Below are 22278 nucleotides of genomic sequence, written 5' to 3'. Positions count from 1 at the left end.
TTCGGTTTAAGAATGTCGAAAAACAAGGTTCAAGCAGTCATACTGTTGCAGAGAAGGGTGCTGAGGTTGACCAACCGTTGGCAAAAAAGGTGAGTTTTAAGCAAAAAAGGATTGATGGAATAAAGGAGAAGCATGTTAACGTAACCGAGGATAAGCTCGGCGAGAAGGACTTTGATTTGGAAATGGTGAAGCATTTTACCGAGAACTAGAGGGTGCTCCATGGATATAGGGGAGATCAGGACCTGACCTCTCTTTGGGGTGAGCACTTCCCGTTGAGTATGGTGGCTGATGAGTATTGCCAAAACCCGGATGATGTCAAGCTTGTTCAGGAGGTTGGCGATATGGGAGTTGCTCAGTATCTTCAGGTATAATATCTGGTATTCGTCTTGTTTTAGTAGTGTTAGCTTGTGTTGGTGTGATTTGTCTTGTTGGTTATTTCAGGTGATAGGAGCTCGGCTGGTGTCGATCGGCCGAACGCAAGAGCTGAAGCATGCAAGGGATTCATTTGATAAGGCTTCGGTGGATCAGCTGATGCAGGATAATTTGGAGAAGGGGAACAAGCTTCGTACTGCTCTGGAATTAGTGGATTCGTTGCAAGAAAAATTGACAACCGCCGAGGATGCTGGGAAGAAAATTGGTGAAGAGAAGACTGCTCTGGAGGCTAAGCTGATTGTCCTTGGTGTTGAGAAGAAACAGCTTGAGACTGGGAAGAAAGATCATGGACTTGAGATGTTCGCTGCTGGTTTTGAGAGAGCGGTTGAGCAGGCAAAGTTTCTGGCGCCTGCAGTGGATTTGTCTGCGATGGATCTGTGCAAAGTAATTGTCGATAATGAGTTGGTTGATGATGATGATAGTGTTGAGGGTGAGGTGAAAACCCTAATGTTTAGTTTGTAATGGATTTGTTGTTTTTGTATTTTGAGACTTCTAGACTCGTAGTCGTTTTAGGCTTCGTTTGATGAACTGCTGGCTTTTAGCCAAACAAACTTAATGATGTTAGTATTTTGTTGCATGTATCTGCTTTTGTGAAAAAATGTTATTGAATATTTCAAATTGTGGTATTGGCAGTAGTCGGTCAAGTAGAAAATGAAACATAGACAGTAGGTAATGTTTGTATTATAAGATAATGAACAAGAGAAGTGCAGGGTGGTGTGCCTCATTAAAACCTCTCCAGCAAAACCCTCGTTAGGGATAAAATCTGGTAGTAGGAAAAATAGTGCATCACCATGTCCGACTTATAGACTAGCTGAAATACATTTTCAGGGAGGATGTCCTCCAAGTATTTGGTAGGATAGTTCCATCAAGCTTTTGTATTTTGTATGCTCCCTTGCCAATGACTTTTTGGATTTGGGACGGTCCTTCCCAATTGGCGCTTAGTTTGCCATGTCCTTGTGGTTTTCGTATATCTTCCACCATTCTGAGAACGAGGTCTCCTTCTGAGAATGTCCTCGGTTTGAGCTTCTTATTGTATTTCCGAGCTATAGCTCGTTTTGCAGCTAATTGATGTAGTGCTGATTTGTCTCGGATTTCTTCGACGAGGTCAAGCTCGGTTCTTCTGGTTTCAATGTTGTCGCTTTCGCTGACGTTTATAGTTCTGGTGTTTTGTAGGGATACCTCAATGGGTATCATGGCATCACAACCGTAGACTAACCTAAAGGGGGTTTCCCTTGTTGATGATTGTTCGGTTGTGTTATAGCTCCATAGTACCTCAGGGATAAGCTTTGCCTATTCTCCTTTGGAGTCTTCAAGCTTCTTTTTAAGGCCCTGCAGAATGATCTTATTGGCAGCTTCGACTAAACCGTTAGTTTGTGGATGTTCGACAGAAGAGAACTGTTGAACTATTTTGAAATTTTGTAAAAAAGTTGTGAACTTTTGGTCTATAAATTGTCTACCGTTATCAGTAATAATGAATTGAGGAATACCGAATCGGCATAGTATGTTTCTCCATACAAAAGAAATCATTTTTTCGGAAGTGATTTTTGCCAATGGTGTTGCCTCTATCCATTTTGTAAAATAATCAATGGCAACAATTAAAAATTTAACCTGGCCTGGAACGGGTGGAAAAGGTCCGAGGATATCTAGCCCCCTTTGTTGAACGGCCAGCATATCTCGGAAGCATGTAACTGCTCGGCTGGGTTGTGGATGATTGGCGCATGACGTTGACAGTGATCGCAATATTTAACTTTAGTCATGCAGTCTTGTTGTAACGTCGGCCAGTAGTAACCTGCTCGGAGGATTTTGGCAGCTAAACTTCGGCCGCCTATGTGTGTTCCACAAACGCCTTCATGAACTTCGTCTATTGCCAGCTTGGCTTCTGTTGTGTTTAGAAACCTTAGGAGATGTCTTGTAAATCCTCTTTTGTATAACTGGGTTCTGAGTATTTTGTAAAAACTTGCTCTTCTTTTGAACTTTCTTCGATTTTGAAAGTTGTTGGGTATTTTACCTGTTTGCAAGTAAGTTATGAAGGGTGATCTCCAGTCATCCTCCTACGAGATACTCGAAATTGTTGTTAGCATAACACTAGGTTCGTCGAGTGTTAGTTGAGATAATATAGGTGTTGTATTTTGACTTCTTGTTGTTGCCAGTTTTGAAAGGATATCAGCTCTGTTGTACCACAAGGAGGGAGTCGCACTTGACGTTTAACTATGTTATGCCCATTGTGTGGGCTAGTTGTAGTCCTGCTATTAGAGCTTCATATTCTGCCTGGTTATTGCTTGCGTGGAAAGTAAATTGCAGGGATTGTTCTAATGTTGTTCCTTGTTCGTCCTCAAGTAGTATTCCTGCTCTAGAGCCCTTACTGTTTGAAGCTCCATCGACGTATAGTGTCCATGTATTGTCTTTAGTATCTTTTTCTTCGAAAGTAAGTTCTGCAATAAAGTCGTCCAGTGCTTGTGATCTGATGGCCCCTCGGGACTGGTATTGGATGTCGTATTCTGACAATTCGATCGACCATTTGATTAGTCTTCCTGCTAGTTCAGGCTTTGTCAGTATTTTTCTTAAGGGTTGTTCGGTTCTGACCACAATGGGATGGCTTTGGAAGTAGTGTAGCAAGCATATGGTTGTTGTTACAAGAGCCAAAGCCAGTTTTTCTAACTTCGGGTATCGGACCTCGGCGTTCTGAAGGGATTTGATGACGAAGTATACCGGGTGTTGTTCCTTTCCTGTTTCTGTTACCAGGACAGAGCTGATAGCATGGTTAGTAATAGATAAATAAAGGTAAAAGGGTTTACCAGCCTCTGGGGTTTGGAGGATTGGAGGTGCTGATAGTATGGCCTTGAGCTCGGTGAAAGCTGCTTCGCATTCTTCGGTCCAATGGAACTGTTCTTGTTTCTTTAGACGTTTGAAAAAGTGATGTAATCGGTGAGCTATACGAGGCAGAAATATGGCTAACGCTGCAAGTCGGTTAGTCAACTGTTGAACCTCTTTAATTGTCTTCGGCATAGTAGCTAGAATCTCGATTTAACTCTTAAAATCTTTCGATATTACGATTTTAAATGAGTTTATCGATTTTATGAAATTTGTACTAAATCTGACGATTTTACGATTTAAATCTTGTTAAGATTTTACGTTTTACGTTTTTTATTTACTTTTTCGATTTCACGTAAAATCTCGATTTTCTCTACCTTGGTCTTCGGGCTTCTCATGTTAAGGATTGCCTGGAATTTTTCGGGGTTGGCTTCTATACCTCGACAAGTCAGCATGAAGCCAAGAAATTTTCCACTTTGAACTCCGAAAGCGCATTTTTCTAGATTGAGCTTCATGTTGTATCTTCGGAGTTGCTGGAATATTTCTTTCAAATCATTGACGTGTTCTGCTGTATGTGCGAATTTTGCTACCATGTCGTCAACGTAGACTTCTATGTTTCGGCCAATTTGGTTTGTGAAAATTTTGTCCATAAGTCTTTGATAAGTAGCACCTGCATTTTTTAGTCCAAATGGCATAACCTTACAGCAAAAATTCCATTGTCAGTGATAAAAGCAGTTTTATCTTAGTCAACCTCATGCATTAGTATTTGATTATAGCCAGAATAGGCATCCATGAAACTTAAACATTGAAAATCAGAGGAATTATCAACAAGTTTATCAATGCACGGGAGGGGGTATGCGTCCTTAGGGCAGGCCTTGTTAAGGTCCGTATAGTCCATACACATCCTCCACTTACCATTGTTCTTTTTTACCATTACCACATTGGCCAACCAAGTGGAGTATCTGAGCTCTTTGATGAAGCCAACGTTGAGTAATTTTTGGGTTTCCTCGAGGGAGGCTTCCCTCTTGTCTGTACCGAGGTGTCTTTTCTTCTGAGTTATAGGTCGGGCTGATGGGTTGATAGCTAGCTTGTGACAAATGATGTTGGGATCTATGCCTGGCATGTCTGCTGGGGTCCATGCGAACAGGTCGATGTTTTGTCTTAATAGCTCGGCTAGTTGATCTTGTTCATCGTTTTTTAGTGCGTTGCCAAGGTATGTATATTTTTCTTCCTCGGTTGTTAACTGAATCTTAGTAAGGTCATCTGTTGGCGTTGGTCGTTCTTGATTGTTGGTTCTGGGATCTAGGTCGGCCAGGGGAGGTAGTCAATCTGAGTTATATACTGCTTGGACATACTGCTGTTCGGGTTGTCTTGATTATTCATTCTTTAGGCTAGCGTTGTAGCACTTCCTGGCCTCCTTCTGGTCTCCGTGGATAGTTACAACTTTGTTATCCTGCGAGAGAAACTTGACACACAAATGCACAGTAGAAACAATAGCATTGAATGCATTTAACGAAGGTCTACCTAGAATGATATTATAGGAACTTTTGCAATCCACAATGAGATATTGTATTTCTAAGGTTTTGTAGTTAGGATAGTCTCTAAAAGTGGTTTGTAACCAGACGTAACCTCATATGGAAACTCGCTTACCCGAGAAACCTACCAGTTCTCCGGATGAGGGTTGGAGGATCTTGTCGCTCAGTTTCATTTTTTGGAATGTTGAATAGAACAGCACGTCCGCACTGCTCCCTGGGTCCATCAGGATCTTTTTTACCAGTGGCTCCCCCGACCTGTGCTGTAATGACGACGGGGTTGTCCAGGTTCCGATCGGTCGCCTTATAGTCTTTAGGGATGAATGAAATTTCTGGTTTGTCCTTGTTGATGGGTTGGGATGAGGTTGACTCTGTCATAGTCATCATAGCTCGGTATGATCTTTTCCTTGCCGAGTTTGTGCATCCGCCACCTGCAAAGCCACCAGAAATGCAATTTATTATTCTGCGAGGTGGATTGATATCATTGTCTACCTTTTTCCCTTTATCTCGGGAATTGTCAGTTGTTTTGGATTGCTGGCCGAGGTCCTCTGTGTTCCGCTTCCATCCGCAGATGTCGATATACTTGTCTAATAGTCCTTGGCGGACCAGTTTCTCGAGGTCATCTTTTGCTATTACGCAGTCGTCCATGGTGTGGCCATACTTCTGGTGGAAAGCGCAGTACTTGGATTTGTCTACGTATCGTTGGTCTTGATATGTGCCGGCCCTGTTTGGGAGTTTGATAAGTTTTGAGTGCAGTATGTCTTTTATAATGTCCTCCCTTTTTGTATTAAGGGGGTGTAACTGTGAAACTTTGGTGTTAGTCTGAACGATCTCTGGTTTGTTCTGCTATTTGATTGCCTGTTTCGTCTTTCCTCCTCTCTGTTTGAGGTAGGTTTCTCCGCTCTTCGCAGTGCTCGAAACTCTTCGATTTCGATCTGTGTTGTAGCTTTTTCCCGGAACTTGGCCAGAGTCTTCGGCTTTGCTATGACTATGGACTCTTGGAACTTCCCTGGGCGGAGACCGCTTTTTAAGGCGTAGAGATGGACTTTAGGGTTTAGGTTGGGTATTTCATTGGTCGCTTCTGCGAACCTGGTCATGTAGTCTTTCAGGCTTTCGTTCGGCCCTTGCTTGATGGTGCTAAGATAATCAGAGTTGTGCACGTATATTTTGGACGCGGCGAAATGATTGACAAACTGGTCGGCCAGCTCATCAAAGTTTGAGATGGAGCCTTCAGGGAGGTTGGAGAACCAAATTAAGGTGGCTCCATCTAGAAAGGTTGGGAAAGTGCGGCATAAAATCGGGTTAGATTCTTTGTTCATAAACATCATGGCATGGAATTTAGTGACATGGACGTTTGGGTCTCCTATTCCTTGGTAGGGTTTTAGAGTCGATGGTAGGGTGAAATTTTTGGGCATTTCGAAGCTCATGACCTCCTTTGTAAAGGAGTTGGTTCTTTTGGTGATTGTTTTTGCGGTTTTGGGGATTGTGTGTTTAGTTTCCGATGTATGTTCATCGTTGTTGTCCTTCGTTTTCGGCGTTCTTATGCTCTCCTCCTTTGCTACGGTCATGCTCCATCTGGCGCAAGAGTTCGGCCATTCTCTGGTTTTCGGCCCTGAGGGCCTCATTGATTGCCAGAATTTCGGCTTGATTGGTACTCGAAGGAGCGTGACTGTGTTCGTCCGCCATGCGTCGTGACCTGCAAAAAAGAGTAGAAAGATATATAGAGTAAAGGGCTGTGGGGTTAGAAAAATCGTGGGTTCCACGGTGGGCTCCACGGTGGGCGCCAAATGTTCCTGCGTGGATCTGGACGCTCCGAGGTATAGCTTGTCCTACTGGAGCTCAGACCAGCTTTCCTTGAGCAGGAGGGTGGAACGTCGTCTGCTTACTGGGGAGGCGGTGTTGGGAACCTACAAAGGAACTCCAACGCTCAAGTAAGAGTGTAAAATAATTCAGAGTAAAACTGAATATGTTGCATACCTCTAGCTTAGTAGATTGCTAGTATATATATTGATTTGTTGTGAGGTTTGTTATTTGTTATTCGTATCTTTGCTACTATTTTGACGGAGTCTTCATTTAGTGCTTTGGTGGTTAGAATTTGTGATAGTGCGGTTAGAAAGATTTGCGGACGAGCTGTTATGTTAGTTTTGGTAACGGATCATATATATATATATATATAAGTCCTACATACAACATATTGCAATTTTATTTTGTCATATTGATATCACCTAACTTAAGCTCTCGTATATTGGTTGGATCAATTATTTTAGGAAATGTACTGAAACTAGAAGAAGACAAATAATCACAGCGAGATATTCATGATACGAAACGGGCCACTATAGTACTAATATACTATTTATATATGTGGATTGCCCGGCCTCTCCCTTAATTATGAAGATGCAATAGTACAACTAACAATTAGGGATATACTTTGCGTCTGATCAAAGAATAATGATAATGAAATGTACATAATCACTAATAATTATGAATGAAATGATAGTTGCATAACCATTTTTACAATTACTTTTGAACTATAGTAATAGTAGCACTACATGTATATTATCCCAAAATTTGATAATATATATGGAATATAATAGTATTTAATGGTGAAAGCAAAGTGGAATGATATCTTCATTCCGATAATGTTAGAAAGATAAAAAAAAAAAAAAATTTTATTTCCATTTTTTGGGAGATACTAAAATGATATTTTTCGTTTATAAAGGTATATTCTCTTCTCTTTTAACTTTTAAAAAACTTTCTCTTTAATCCATTTTAAATTTTTTGTGTTAACTAATGTCAACTTTATTTATTTTTTAAGAAAATATAAATTATTTTTTAAAAAAATACCCATTAACAAAAATTTTATTTTTTATTATTAAATTTTGCTTATCAAAATATCCTTTAATAAATTATTCTTTTATTGATTAAATTGTATTTTTTTAAAAATTTAATAATTATATTATTTTTTTTCTAAAATACCCTTAAATAATTTTTTAATTATTAAATTATAATTTTACCAAAATTTTTGTTAACAATTTTTTTATATTTTATTATTAATTTTTGATATCTATATATATTATTTTAACATTAAATAAAAAATTTTAGTAAGATTATTTTTCAATATCAATATATATTAGTTGTTATATATAATAGCAGTGGTAAGATTTTTTATTTAATATTAAAATAATATATATTGATATAAAAAAATTAATAATAAAATATAAAAATAATTGTTAACAAAAATTTTGGTAAAATCACAATTTAATAATTAAAAAATTATTGAAGGGTAGGTATTTTAGAAAAAAATAATTTAATTATTAATTTTTTTAAAAGTATTTTAATAAAAATATAATTTAATCAATAAAAAAATAATTTATTAAAGGGTATTTTGGTAAGTAAAATTTAATGATAAAAAATAAAATTTTTGCTAATGGGTATTTTTTTCAAAAAATAATTTATTTTTTCTTAAAAAATGGATAAAGTTAATATTAGTTAACACAAAAAATTTAAAATAGATTAAGGAGGAGGTTTTTTAAAAGTTAGAAGGAAGGGAAATGTACATTTATAAAATAGAGGGGAAGAGAGTGTCATTTTAACATCTCGCAGGGGAGGGGAGTAGAATTTTCTCAAAAAAAAAGTTTGAACTTATTTTATTTAATATTCATTAATTATTACAACAATTAATAAATGCTAAATAAGGCAAATTATTACTATTTTTAGCTAATTTTTTTTGTTTACAACACATTTCCGTCTTCCTTATTTGTTTTGCAACTTTTTTATTTTATTTACTTTTTGATATAATGAAATATTCCAACTTATGCGATGGATATCGAAGTAATGGTGAGAAGACCTTTCTTTATTAAACCCCCATCAAATTGTCATCAGCACTTAGTGTTGAAATCTAACCCACAAATAATATAATGAATTTTCTATTTTAAAGTTGATTAGTTGCACCTTCTAATTAGTTAACGAACGATAGATTATATATAATTATTGAAAGTAAAATGGAATGAATATTTATATATATTAATATAAGGTGGATAAAAGATTTTATAATTATCTTTATACGAAGATATTTTTTTTATTATTAGATAATAAATTATAAACTTTGATTTTAATATATTATAAATTATTTTTTTAAATATAATTAAATAAATAAATCACACTTTTAATACAAGTATTTTTTATAAGAAAATATTTTAATATTTTCGTTTGAATAGGTGCTTTAATGTAAAACCTAGTTTTGAGGAGGGGTCATCCTCCACGTACCAACCAACCAATCAATCATTCTATGCAAATTGCAAAAGAAAATATATTCTTTTTTGTATTGGATGCTTTGCCTATATATGTTTCATTTTTATTCAAAATAAATGATAATAATGTAATGATAAAAGTTGTGTTTGGCCTGAAAAGACTGGAAATCCCCACACCTTTAGTTTGTTCTAGTTTGATTTTGACTTTCTTGTCACTTTTCTTCTTGCAAATTATTACCAATCGACCTAACTTAAATATCAAACTAAGGGGGCAATGCTAATTAATATACCAAAAGAACTAATTTTATGATCAGAAATATTTGATAACAAAAGAAAAAAATTAAAAATAGTTAGAATTTATTTTATTTAGTATTTATTAATTATTGTTAATTGTTGGAACAATAATTAAATAATATTAAACAAAATAAATTTTGATTATTTTTTTATTTTCCTAATATTACTGTTTCATGAAATTGATTATCACAATAAAAGAAAAAAGCCTTAATTATAAGGTGAAAACTCACATATATGTAATTATTTTTATATGAAGTTATAGTTGAGAGTTGTTAGACGTGATAATTTAGTCAAATATGTCAAATCATCTATCGACTCTCAATTATCAACTTCATATAAAATTAATTGTAGTTAAGTTTCTACTTAATTATAATTAAATACGTGGAAATGCAATATAATGTGATTTTTTGTCCCATCTTTATTTTAATTAACAAATGGAATTTTCTGAAAAATAATATATTACTATAGTTGTAAGTATTACTATTACAGTCTATTATTTTTTAGATCAATAGGAAAAAAATTTCGGATATCCGTCAGTCGAAAACTTCCGACTAATCATATATGATTTCATCTTTCTGTGGGTAAGAGGTTGATCATGAAATCTTGTTATATCCACTATTTTTAAATTTAAAAAATGTTCCACTTTGTATTCTCTCTTTTATTTTAGATCACGTATATGGTCTCTATTGGAATTTGTTTCTTTCTTATTTTGTGTCTCATTTTGAAGAGAGTTGCGCTTGGCTGATTTAATTTGTTTATTTAAACAATTTTTTCATATTTAATTAAGTAATAAACTTAGGATTTAATGATTGTGACATATTAAGTGAACTGTCATTTTAGTATTTAGCTTCCCATGATGACGAAAACAATGGCATGAGAAACGGACAGAAATTAAAGTCTTGTCTGATCAACAAATTATAGCCAGACATGTACGCAGAGTGCATGCATGCAATTGTCTAAATCCTATTCCTATCAACAATAAATTCAAAATTTAGCATAGAACAAATTAATATGTGGCATGCATGATTAATTAAACTCATAATATTATTAATTCATAATTTCATATATCCAAATTACACCTGAAAATCTATCAAAAGGATTATTGTTATATAGTTTGTTGCCAACCAATTCATGGGTTCAGCAGAAACCTTTTTATTGTAGTGCTTATCTCATATATACATTACATGCGTTTATGTTTTCATTTTTCAACAAAAAATGTGGTTAAATACATTCAGCCACACTTTTAAATGCATTAGTGACACTTTATTGATGTTAAATGTCTGGATAAAATGATAAATATATGCCATGCATGCATAACAAAAAGAATCTTGCTTCTGCCTCTTCAATTTGATTGTAGGGACATTATATTTATCATTCAAATAATAAATTAAAATAATTTCCATTCCTTGCGGTTCAATAATTCCATTATACCCCCTCTTTATTAAAAAATTATACAGACATTAGTATGATAGTATCACTTAAAAATAACCTAAAAAAATAAAGGTGAAAACTCAGGTGTAGTTGACTTCACGTGAAGTTGATAGCTGAGAGCCGTTAGATAAAAATTTAGTTATCAATTTCACGTGAAGTCGACTGTACCTGAGTTTCCACCAAAAATTAAACACTGTAAAAAATCAAATTAAAAAACAAAATTAGCAACAACTTTTAACGAATAGTACAGTCTCAACAATTATTTATTTAATTAACTCATATTTCAAGACCTTGCGCATGAAGAATCCCAGTTGGTTTGGCTTAATGTGCTTGTTTTGCTATGGACATCAGGACATATTCTCTGTCGTTGCTCATACGTACGTTATTCTTTTACCTATAATAATATGCTTCATCATGCATGCCACTTTATATATAAGATAATGTAATAATAAAATAATAATGATATGAACTTATGATTAATTATTCCTTCTTTTCTGGGAGGTTTCAATTTACAACATAACAAAAGCTAGAATATAAAATTTGAGCTACTTTTTCATTTAATCAGTTGCTGCTACATTAATGCATATTATTTTTTGTCCACCTGCCATCGTATTGTTTAGCACTATAAGCTGTGAAACTTTTGGGTAGTACTTTTTCAATTTTCATATTTGAATATAATATTTATTAAAAAATATTTTAATATCCACACAATATTAAAGAAAACATAATTCAATCTATACTATACATTTCGTTTTTTTTTTTTTTGTGATAAATTAATATAACAGACTATTAAGAGATTTTTTAATTAAGAAAAATAATCAACTACTCTCAAATTATCAAAATGCATTAATATAACTTTTTATTTTTACATTGATATAAATTTTATACGGAATCGAGTTGAGTTAAAGAAAATATAAAAAATCAAATCAAATTTTCATACATCTCCCACATACCCACCACATATCATCCCTACAAAGAATTACAAATTTTAACAAAATTGCATTAGGCCCAAGCCGAACCAATCTGAAATTTCATGAGACAAAAAATAAAAGAATAAAAGAAAAGAGAGTACTTCATTTAAATCAAAATTGGTCCTCTTTGAGACATTAAGACTACATTTGTTTCCAGGGATTGAAACTAAAGACTGAGTATAGTGTTTGGTCATTAGAGACTGAAACTAAAATTTCTAGGAACAGAAACTGAAATTTTAATATTTCTTTTCAAAAATACTCTTATTTAACTTTTCAAATTTCAAATTTACCCCTCAATATCTATATTTATCTTAAACTAATCATGAAACTTAGACATAACTCATTCGTGTACATTTTACACCAAACACGGACTAAATTTAGTATTTGTCTCTTAGTATCTATTTCTCAATCTCAGTTTTTCTTGCAAACGCAGCTTAACATACAACATGAATCTATTGCTAGAATCCATCACATATCTTGTAGATATCAACATCAACTTTAACGAGATAACCCCATACTTGAAAAAGGTACCAAATGAGAATACGGCCCAAAATTTTCCCTAAGATACAGTTTTTATTAGTTTCTATAAAGACTTCTCAAGCAGTCATGGATGTGTTCATCTCATTCAGTATGCGGAGGTATCTATTATGGTCTAAGGTGTTCTTGAAGCCAGGAAGGAAATCTATAAAGAACCTTAGAACTGCAGCAAGACGTTGACTGTCATTGGAAACAAATGCTGCTTCCAAGAACAATGCCGGCCGGATGCTATCCACCTGAAAATAATTCCAACATTGGTTTACTTCAGAGTTTTGCAATTTTAGAGGGCGAAAAATCATTAACCAAGACCCAATGACCATTTCTTGTTTTTCCCTATACATTTATTAGTCATTGGTCTGTCTGTAAATACTAGCTCTAATACTTTCTCTTTAAAACAGTTGCTTTTCATCTTTGACAATTTCATGAATCAATAACCACGTTGCTCATCTCTGAAGTAACTACTAACTACCAGTAACACAATCTCCCCAACCATAATGCCAAAAACATTGCTCAATTTGGATTATAAACAATTACCAGTTAAGTTACTATGCAGTGAATGATGGAGTTTTTGCAAGCAATAACACCAGCATAGTCGATAATTACCTTGAATTTCCGTGCATATCGTAATGCTTCCATGTGGTATCCATCTTGCAGTAGCAGCATCACATAATCATGATGTAGACCAAGCTGTCTCAGCATGTCCAGTCCAAGCTTCCTAGTTTGCGTATTCTGACGACCAGACTCTAGGAGCTGTAGTGCAACTTCCTTAGAGGGCTCCAAAATCTGTTACAAAGACAGTCTAGTTTCAAAATAAAACTTAACAATAATTTAGTATAAAGGCCTTGCACCTCCAAAATAATAATAGAGAAATTTCAGTAACCTTGTTTATGACAAACAACCCAAGTTCTGCATATCGTTCATTGCGGACCAGCAATTGAATTATCAATACATACAGATTTGGGAGTGCTCGAATCTTTTCCACATTTGCACTGTAATAATTAATAGAGAACATTGAGGATCTGGTCCAAAAATAAAAAAAAAATACTAGCAGTATTGCACATAACCTATGGCAAAATGATGCGAATGTGCAATTGCGTTATGTAGTTAAGGAATTTAAGTTGCAGACTTCAACATCTTTTTAAATAGGCAAAATTAATATTCTCTGTTGTACACAGAAAGTGGAAAATCTATGGTAAGCTTTTTGGAGCTAAAACTGTAAAACAGCTTCTAGACTATTGAGTGATAGCATACCTGTGAAGGAATTCAATAATGATGGCAACCAAGTAAGAAGGGTCTCCAACCATCTCTTCATCAATGGGAGAAAAGACAAAGCTGTACATCTCATCTGGTGAAATTGCTGCGGAGGCGAGTTGGGATTCCTCTTGCCCAAGCTGCAGAGATGATTGCGTAACATAAGCATTATGAACTTCAGTGCCAGAGGAGTTCTCATCGTTCACTTCATCCCCAACTTGGGTCTCCTTTGAATTGTGTTTTGGATTTGCAGTACGGGACTCATCCTCAGAATCCAGACTTAAAGCTTTACTAGAAGATCCTCTGTCCACCCTTGCATCGGATTCACGTGCAATTGATTTTCCAATTGCATTTGTTCCTACAGCAGATACATCAGCACCAGCATTTTGTACACTAGATGCCGATGGCTTCTCTGGCTTCAGGCCCTTAAGATAGCTACCAGTCTTAATTGAATGAGAGTATGAGGTAACCACTACGTGTATAGCTTTGGCAACTACAGGTACAGGCCTATGCTCCAGAATAAGTGTTTGAATTATACCTAAGCACAATTGTTTTGCCTGAAAGAGCAGAAATGAGGTTATGTATTCCAATATAATCAAATAACTAACTTGAAGTTACAAACCAAACTAGTATACGTTTTTTTTTTAAATATCTGAAAGAAAAAGAAAAAAGAAAAAGAATACAGGCAGCAGGCAGAACTATAATCCCACACCAGTAACATACATGCTCTAACAAAGAAAGAAGGTCTGCAGGAGGATCACGGAGCAAAAGAAAGCCATCCCTAAACTTATATAGGTGAGAATACCATTAACATATGTAGTCTTTTTCTAGGGAAAAAAAAAGGTAAAATAAAAGCATGGCCTTAAGGGCCCATTTATATAAGGGATTTTTCCAGAATCACATTCTGGATTCCAGTGCAATGTCTTGATAAAGTATACAAGCAAATTTAGCATTCTTAGGTTTAGCAAGACTGCTAGAGAATTGGTATCCCAAAAGCTAAAAAATAAATAAATCAATATATGGTCTCGCTTTAGACATGATACATGACAGAGCTCAATGGCGTCGTTTGATTTATGTAGCCGACCCCACCTAGTGAGACAAGGCTTTGTTGTTGTTGTTGTTTGTTTGTATATGTAAAATCTTGAAAACACACATACATGTGTAACTTTTCCAGGCAATGAACACGAAATCATGCTTTTTGTATATATATGGCAGATGGTAACTGTCTTGTCTAACACTATTCTTACGTGCCTTGTTGCTCAACCCTAGCTAACAATCACATATTTTCTCCTTGTACACGACGGGATACTACTGCTTCATTATTGTATCCTGAAGCACTAATCAAACCTAAAGTATTGCTCTGGTGAGGTGGGGTGTGGGGGAAAGATACCTTGTTAGCTTCCAACTTCCTCCGCTGCAGGAACTCTAATATTGATGGGGCCTCTGAGATACTGGCAGAAATTGCCTGCAATATAAGACTACTCGTGAAAAGCAAGCACACTAAACATGATATTGGTACTCAAGAAGAAATTACTTACCTCTAAGTCTAAATGAAACTTCCATAATAACTTGTTGGTCACATCACATACAAGGTCAGGCACTAGAAAAGTCCATGAATCGGCATAGGTAACTGCTTCATGATTACTCACGTTACTGTATGAACTGTGACTTTCTCTACCACTAGATTGAGATGTAGTAGTACTGGACCTAGGAAAACCTCTTAGCAATAAAGGAAGGGGTGCAGATATCGGAGCTCGAGAATCTGCAAAGAGATCATAAAGTATGACAACCTTTGCTTCAATTTGATGGATAAGAAGTACATTGTCAACCACACTCACAGCAACCCTGCTGGAATATATTGGTAGAGAACCCTGCAAATATCATGAACACAACTCTCGTTTCATATTTCTATAGTTCAATGCAAAACCACACAAGATAAAAGAATGAAATTACTTATCCTAGACGTACATATTTTGTTTTTCAAACTTCTACTACAAAATTTTAAGCAAACGTTAATTTGGTCAATCAGAAGAAACAGAATTGTATTGACTTTAACATAATGAATCTTACTAGGTCAAATTAGAAGTCTCTTAAAGTATGAGAATCTAATTCCTGTCCTGATATTTCTTATTGAATTATAGCAGTCTGATTGCTTATCCATGGTCAATTAATAACAAATTTCTTTTATTCTAGTAAGTAAATTGATAGGCACTTCGTGCCTAGTGATTTGATTTCTTTAGTTTTAAAATAAAAACATAGTATTAAAATTGATAATGGAGTAAAACCAAAACCATTTTAGTTTAACAGATTTGAGCAAAATGAGTATAAAAGGGAACATAAATTGTTATGAAAAAGCAGTTTTCTTGACCAACCCATTATGTGAATTAATTGTTCTATATATGAAACAATAAACCTTAAAACGTCAAGTGAACTCCCACCCCACACAAAACTGTATCTGTTTAACATAATACAATTGACGTGCCTGTACCACCAAGGTAGGACAGAGGACAACATCCCCCACAGAAAATTGACATTTTTTCAGAGGCTATGTTAAGCTAACCTAGGTATGAGTATTGAATACAGTGTGATACCATATGTAAATACAATAACAAAATATGGGTATGGTAATATATATTAAACAAAAAATATCATGATTATATATATGATAAAAATAAATATTAGTAAAACATTTATCAACATTTATAATATAATTGAAGAAAAATACTTTATATGGGCCAAATTTAGATTTATATATTGAACTTTTCAAGTAATAAAATTTTAACATAGTAAACATTCACCAAAAGGAAAACTTTTAGAATTATGCAAAAGAAAAAAAAAATACAAATACAAAAGTATAATATGAGTATTGATACAGAATGGGTATTAATATAGGTAAATTACCAAAATTGAAGTATTTGTGCATAATAGTTCTGAGGAGATTTCTAATTTTCTTTTAAAGAAAAGACAGTTTAGGGTAAATTCAAAACAGTAACTCATAAAGAAATTTGAGTAAACCAACCTGCTGAATCACAGCATCACGATATAGCCTATATGAATGGAGTAGCATAGCAACTCTATCAACTTGCAAGCAATATATCCTACCATAACTGTAAAAAGAAAAGGCCAAAAAATCAAAAACAGAAAACCAAAAAACAAAAAACAAAGTGAGCTGTGTAAATTATGACGACTTAAGCTTGAATGCTTAAAGAAATCAAATACTGATATACATACACAGTGATAATAAAGATGTCTTCAGCAGCTAAAACAGGCTTACTATTGGCCTCAGATTTGGCCATAACCATGTCAAACCTTGGCAAGCGAACAATATCTGCAGATGAAATCTAACAAGAAATGCGTTGCTGTATTAGCCAAATGAAATAACATGAAGTTCATCAATTGACATTCTACACTGATACTCTTAAGCAACATGAAAAAGCTGCACTGATACATGTCTTTTTTTCTGAACAATAATGATCTCAAATCCTATTTTGACTAACAATAAATTACAATTCTTCCATGAGCTACAAAGCAGGTCAGCAGTATTGAAATTTAGCTACAGCTTGATATTATAAAGCATTCATCTTTGCACATACACTAATTACAAATCCTAGTTCATGTCATAGCAAATAACTTGTCCTGTCACAAGGTAATTTCATGATGAATCTTATTATTATTTGACAAACCAAATAAATGTATTTCTAACATAATAATTAGCATGAAACAGGAAGTATAATATGCAAGTTTTACCTGAAATCCATGGAATGTCTTGCACTGCATTCCAGAAGCAAGAAGAACCAACCGACTTTCATGTGTGTAAACGTACCAACTCACATTGATTTTCTTTGTTTCGACCAATTGAAGTGATTTAGAGGCTGAATTATATGCATACAAGTCTAGACCACTGTTGAAATAGATTGTAATTCAATTCTTCATTTATTTTATGTTTATATATATAAAAGAAGAAAAACTGTACATTTCCAGCTAATAAATATTTTCTCTATCTTTTGTTGTCTTCAATGAATTTAACATCAGAATGTATTAAAAAGCTGCATCATTAAAAAATGTGAATTTTATCACCAAAGAGGGGTGGAAAAGTCAACAATACCTGGTCTTAACAATTACAATATCACATTGTTGGCTATCAGTCCAAAAAAAACCAAGTATGCTTTCTGATTCTGGCCTGCACTTATGGCTAAAAGTTTCCCTTGTCTCTCTGATCTGAAATTGTATCTCATGGTTCGATCGTTGGATCGCGATAACCTTTGTGTCTAAAGAGTATCGAATAGCTAAAATAGGCCCCTCACTTATTGAATCAGTGGTGGGATCAATAAGAGGATCAAAGGGAACAACTTTCCATGAAAACACCTGAACATTAAAACAATCATTCTGGATTCAACATTTGAATAAGGGAGTATGGAAATAGAATAATAACAAATCATTTCAAAGTAATGTAACAAGGTCGACATCATGTTTCTCTAAATAGGAAAATTTTACAAGGTACGTCATATTACTTGATCAGCTGTTGGAGAGAGTAGCAATTTGTTTCCATCATCATAAAACAATCCCTTTGATCCAGGAACATTGCACCGAAATGGTGGATACTGAATGTAAGCATGTGAAAGGCCACCAGTGCCGCTGAGACCTATATTAGGTTTTGATGTTGATGCTTTTCCAGCCATGTTGCTGAGTCCTCTTTCACTGCAGCAAACCTCTCTAAATTAAATATACTAGACAGCAGATTTAAGTAATGCATCTTAATTAACAGGTGATACAAGGACTAAAAGTTGAACCTGTGCTATGTCCAACTATTGGACCTTCCTCTTAGACTGATGGCAGCAAAATTCTTCTCTAAATGCTTCTCTTCATAAACACTAAGCTATTTAGTGCGAGCTTAAACCTTCTTTTTCAACTGATTTACATAATATAAGATATATCAGAAATGCAAAAAATATAGCAACTATTCAGCTGTACAACATAATAACTACAAAAAATAGGAAGAAAAACCAACAGTTCTTAAAATTAGAAGTAGTTTATAGCCCACAGAAGTAATTAAATGAAGCTTTCGGAAAGGTTTCTGTTCAGTCTTTCTTGAATGCTTTTGCTCAGAATGAAAAACATAGAAGGTATCTTTTGCTTTTTCCTTAAATTGAAACAAACAACTTTATAGCTGAACTGACAAGCCACGGTAGTAGCAAAAGTTTCAAGGCAAGCCAATTGAAGAATACAATACCGTATTCTGCATACAACTTTTTAATGCCAGAAACTCCTTTGCACAGACATCACGTTCAATCTCTGGAACCTTGGATGCAACACAGCTCCCATATGCTTTTGCCTATTAGATGAGATTAACCAAATAAATTTTTATAATCAACCACCAAGTACCAACCGATGACTATGAAAGGACGGAAAGAATATAAGAGAAAAGACAAGCACTTAATTTATACAATGCAACTCATTACCTCCCTTTGCCAGCAACAAGATGTTTAGTCACAACCACAAACATAATTCAAAGTGAAAAATGATAAATTCATGTCACCTATTACTAAGAAGCTACCAAAGTTATTATGTAAATCTTAAGACCAACATGATGTTCTACTTCTGCATGCAATTTCATTATGTAACTCAAATCAAAATCACAGTTGTGGCTCACTCTAAGATAGAAACAAACCTGAGATGTACAATTCACTAAAATGCGCTTGAGAGTAGAAGTAGTTTTTGTCTTTTCCTTCATGTCGAAAACACTGCAAAATTAACAAAAAACTACAATTACAACATAGCTAACAATCTTAATATCGAATATTCTGAATTTTCAAAGACCATTGATAAAATTTTAATTTCTCCTTAAAAACCTCAAATCACCAGAACAACTATAGTTCAAATCGAATTTCTAGCATCAAACAAATATTAAGCCCCCAAATGACCCTTTTCGCCCCAATTCGCTTTCACAGAAGATTAGGAATTGTTAAATCATAGCACACAATTATAATTGAATATCTAAATTAAAAAGAAAAAGAATATATAAAAAACAGAGTATATGCATATTAATCCGAGAATTGCAAACAAAACAACTCAAATCAAAGAAAAAGAAGAGAGCAGAAGTTAGTTCACCATTAAGAATGTGAAATATGCATATCTGCTTCTGCAACAGAATAACGAATCGCAGATCACGAGGCAAGTTTGATTATGTTTATAAGGTTCTGAAAACCGAACCGACAATCGAACCATTTTAATTACCGATTTACTGATTCATAGGTTCAACCGGTTCGACCGTAATTGAACTGAAAAAACCGTTTTATAAACACCTGCTCTGAGAACATCAGCAATAGCATCCTCTGCTGATTTTGCATACTTTTTTCATAAACAGTGGCCACTACATGTTACGATTTAATATTAGGAAGGGTACTAGTTATGCCCATTAGAATTACTTAATCTTTTAAGAGTATAAATAAGAGACATTCAAGAGATGGTTTCAGTTATGGAAGGCGCTCAATTCATTTGCCAATTTGGAAACATTTGAAATTGTGTTCTATCATCGCTAGCAACCGGATATGCGTCCAATCTTGCCAGAAATTTGCTGGAATGAAAAATTGAGTGGAAAGAGATTAAAGCTAGACTAAGGCAACAACAGCAACCACCACAAATCGAACAAGAAGCAACCAAATCTCAGCTATCAACAGAACAAGAAATCACAGCAGCATCAACAGATATTCAAGAAAAAAGAGACTGAAATCGATGCAAATTCAGATTCAACAAGCAATTTAGCAACAAATCCAACAACAGATCACAAATTCAATTTCACAAGATCAGTTCACAAATCAACAAGTCCAGATATGAAATTGATGAAGAAGAAGAATCAGATTTCAATTGTGAATTTCAACCACAACAAGAAGAAGAATCAACAGAAATTGCTCAAAATTCAATCAAAAATAACTCTAAATCCAGAAAATCAAGTACGCATAGAGACAATTGCAAAGAAAGTAGCAGATCAACAATAGTGGGGAAATCAGAACAACTTTCAAAGATTCAAGCAGAACCGCTTTTATCATGGGGTCTTCAGCAGCGGCTTTCGGCGGGGGTGACTTCTCCTCTCTCGCAGCTTCGGTCTCTCTCGCTTCCTTCCTCACGTGACAGCGACGACGATGGCTTTGCGCAGCTCCAACAAACCCTAGCAGCGGCGGTGATGGATTGGCAGCGATGGAGGCACGGCGGCGCGCAGCAGAGGCTCTCTCCTCCCCTGCGGTGGCTGGACAGCTTGAAGAAGGGCGAGGACACGGAGGCTTAGGGCTGCCTCTTTTCTGCGTTTGAAGATCGAAGATGAGAGGGGAAGGAAGTCACGATGGTGGCTTCGAAGCTCGAAGTTGCAACGGCGACGGTGGAAGGACGGAAGTTGCGCCGATGGCTTCGATGGCGTTGAGACGACGGAGGACTGGAGAAGCTCGAGGGAGTGCTGCTTCGCGTTGTGAGAGTAGAAGGAAGACTCTGGAGTCTGGAGGGGTAACGGTTAGGGAACTTAGGGTGTTAGGGTTGCACGAAGGAAACGTTGTTGGAAAAATTCAAAAACCGGCCGGGTCACGGTTCGGTTCGACCGACCGGTTCCCGGCCGGTTCAACGATCCAACTCCGATTTTCCAATCTTCCGGTTATAGGTTCTGTTCGAACCGCATTTGTTAGCGGTTCGAGGTTCGACCGGCCGGTTCGAACCGGTTTTCAGAACCTACTTTATATACGATTCATTTTCAACAGTGGAACAACCTAACAGTCTCGCGTTAATGCTTCAAACTTGCGACTCTTAACTACCAGCGAGTGTTCCTTCCTTCTTCGCTGCTTCTTCTTCTCTCTCTGCCTCTGCTGCAAATTCCCTCCATCTCTGGGCCTTATGGGCCTCCATGGTATTCGGTAAGCCCAATTAAATAATGGACTACTCCCAACAAAAAGACCATATTGGGCACAATTTTTTGTTACCTAACCCAAAAATAAAACAATAATAACTAGTTTACCAAAAAACATAATAATTAAAGAAATGGCGATAAAATAGAAAAAGAATGAACGAAAGACAAAAAAAAAAAAAAAAAAAAAAAAAGAATGAACGAAAGAAAAAATAAAATAAAATAAAAATGTGTTATTTGTGTTAACTTTTGTCATGTTGATTGAATCAACATAAATTCCTCACAATTGGATTAAATATGCAATCTACATGAGATAAATTTTACATTCATCCAATAGAAATAAAAAAGGTGTATATTAATTCAGTGCATAACAAAAACTGAATACATAACATAATAAAAATTGAAAAAAAAAAATAAAATACCTATAATAAAACATTCATGGTCCAAATACCAATTTTAGATTATTAATGTAGTTAGAACTGAATTCTGGCATTTTGAATTGCAGGGAAAATTACAAAAAGATAGGCTCATGAAACGTTTTCTGTTTACTTGGAAAGCCAGCTAGCAAATTCACAATAATAGGAACACCACATTGTTTCTAAAGGAATATTTATTTGCTAATGTTACAAAGAAAACAAATATGATTCACTGGCAGCACACGAAGACACATCTAATTAATTATTCATGGTATTTGCTTCTTAATAAACTTTATGGTTATGACTTGTAGATGCTGTTCAATAAATTACTTTGCCTTTATTGCTACACTTGGTTATACCAATCCAGCTGTTAACAATATGTCTTAATTAACTCTTAGAGGAAAATACATCATAATCTGAAAGGCATTTCTGATTTTAGTTTCTTCCAATGTAAATAATACTTGGAAA

General features: G+C 35.0%; 2 protein-coding genes across 11 annotated transcripts; both read right to left on the bottom strand.

The window, feature by feature from the left end:
- Positions 1 to 4618: 4618 nt before the first annotated feature.
- On the bottom strand, positions 4619 to 6103 carry LOC112756547 (uncharacterized). Its single transcript, XM_025805168.1, has 3 exons — positions 5634 to 6103; positions 4907 to 5499; positions 4619 to 4767 (listed from the first exon to the last, which is right to left on the bottom strand). The coding sequence occupies exons 1-3, from the start codon at positions 6101 to 6103 to the stop codon at positions 4619 to 4621; spliced, it is 1212 nt and encodes a 403-aa protein (XP_025660953.1).
- A 5971-nt stretch (positions 6104 to 12074) lies between these two features.
- On the bottom strand, positions 12075 to 21331 carry LOC112754911 (uncharacterized). 10 transcript variants are annotated; one of them, XM_072219725.1, is made up of 17 exons: positions 20544 to 20999; positions 19744 to 20083; positions 19618 to 19648; positions 19178 to 19250; positions 18740 to 18841; positions 18300 to 18418; positions 18021 to 18207; positions 17615 to 17874; positions 17257 to 17410; positions 16741 to 16850; positions 16529 to 16616; positions 15048 to 15380; positions 14900 to 14974; positions 13510 to 14066; positions 13139 to 13247; positions 12862 to 13041; positions 12075 to 12494 (listed from the first exon to the last, which is right to left on the bottom strand). In XM_072219725.1, exons 7-17 carry the CDS (start codon positions 18186 to 18188, stop codon positions 12318 to 12320), a joined length of 2211 nt encoding a protein of 736 aa, XP_072075826.1. In that variant the 5' UTR covers positions 18189 to 18207; positions 18300 to 18418; positions 18740 to 18841; positions 19178 to 19250; positions 19618 to 19648; positions 19744 to 20083; positions 20544 to 20999; the 3' UTR covers positions 12075 to 12317. The 10 variants fall into 10 exon arrangements, 6 of the variants coding, with proteins under 6 accessions (XP_072075826.1, XP_072075825.1, XP_072075823.1 ...); XM_072219724.1 differs by having other exon boundaries at positions 20523 to 20997; XR_011873755.1 differs by having other exon boundaries at positions 12862 to 13057; positions 19744 to 20990.
- Between the last annotated feature and the right edge of the window lie 947 nt (positions 21332 to 22278).

Source organism: Arachis hypogaea, chromosome 16 (assembly GCF_003086295.3).
Source record: "Arachis hypogaea cultivar Tifrunner chromosome 16, arahy.Tifrunner.gnm2.J5K5, whole genome shotgun sequence".
Classification (NCBI taxonomy): domain Eukaryota; kingdom Viridiplantae; phylum Streptophyta; class Magnoliopsida; order Fabales; family Fabaceae; genus Arachis; species Arachis hypogaea.
Note: the sequence above shows the minus strand (reverse complement) of the source record. Positions and strands in the feature narration are given on the sequence as shown.

Coding starts and splice junctions, on each gene's coding strand:
- LOC112756547 (XM_025805168.1), bottom strand. CDS start 6,103: ATGATGTTTATGAACAAAGAATCTAACCCGATTTTATGCCGCACTTTC. Junction 5,500..5,633: donor GAGGAGGAAAGACGAAACAG/GCAATCAAATAG, acceptor ACTCCCAAACAG/GGCCGGCACATATCAAGACC. Junction 4,768..4,906: donor AACCCTCATCCGGAGAACTG/GTAGGTTTCTCG, acceptor ATATCATTCTAG/GTAGACCTTCGTTAAATGCA.
- LOC112754911 (XM_025802733.3), bottom strand. CDS start 18,188: ATGGCTGGAAAAGCATCAACATCAAAACCTAATATAGGTCTCAGCGGC. Junction 17,411..17,614: donor ATTGTAATTGTTAAGACCAG/GTATTGTTGACT, acceptor CTATTTCAACAG/TGGTCTAGACTTGTATGCAT. Junction 15,381..16,528: donor GTGATGCTGTGATTCAGCAG/GTTGGTTTACTC, acceptor TGATATTTGCAG/GGTTCTCTACCAATATATTC.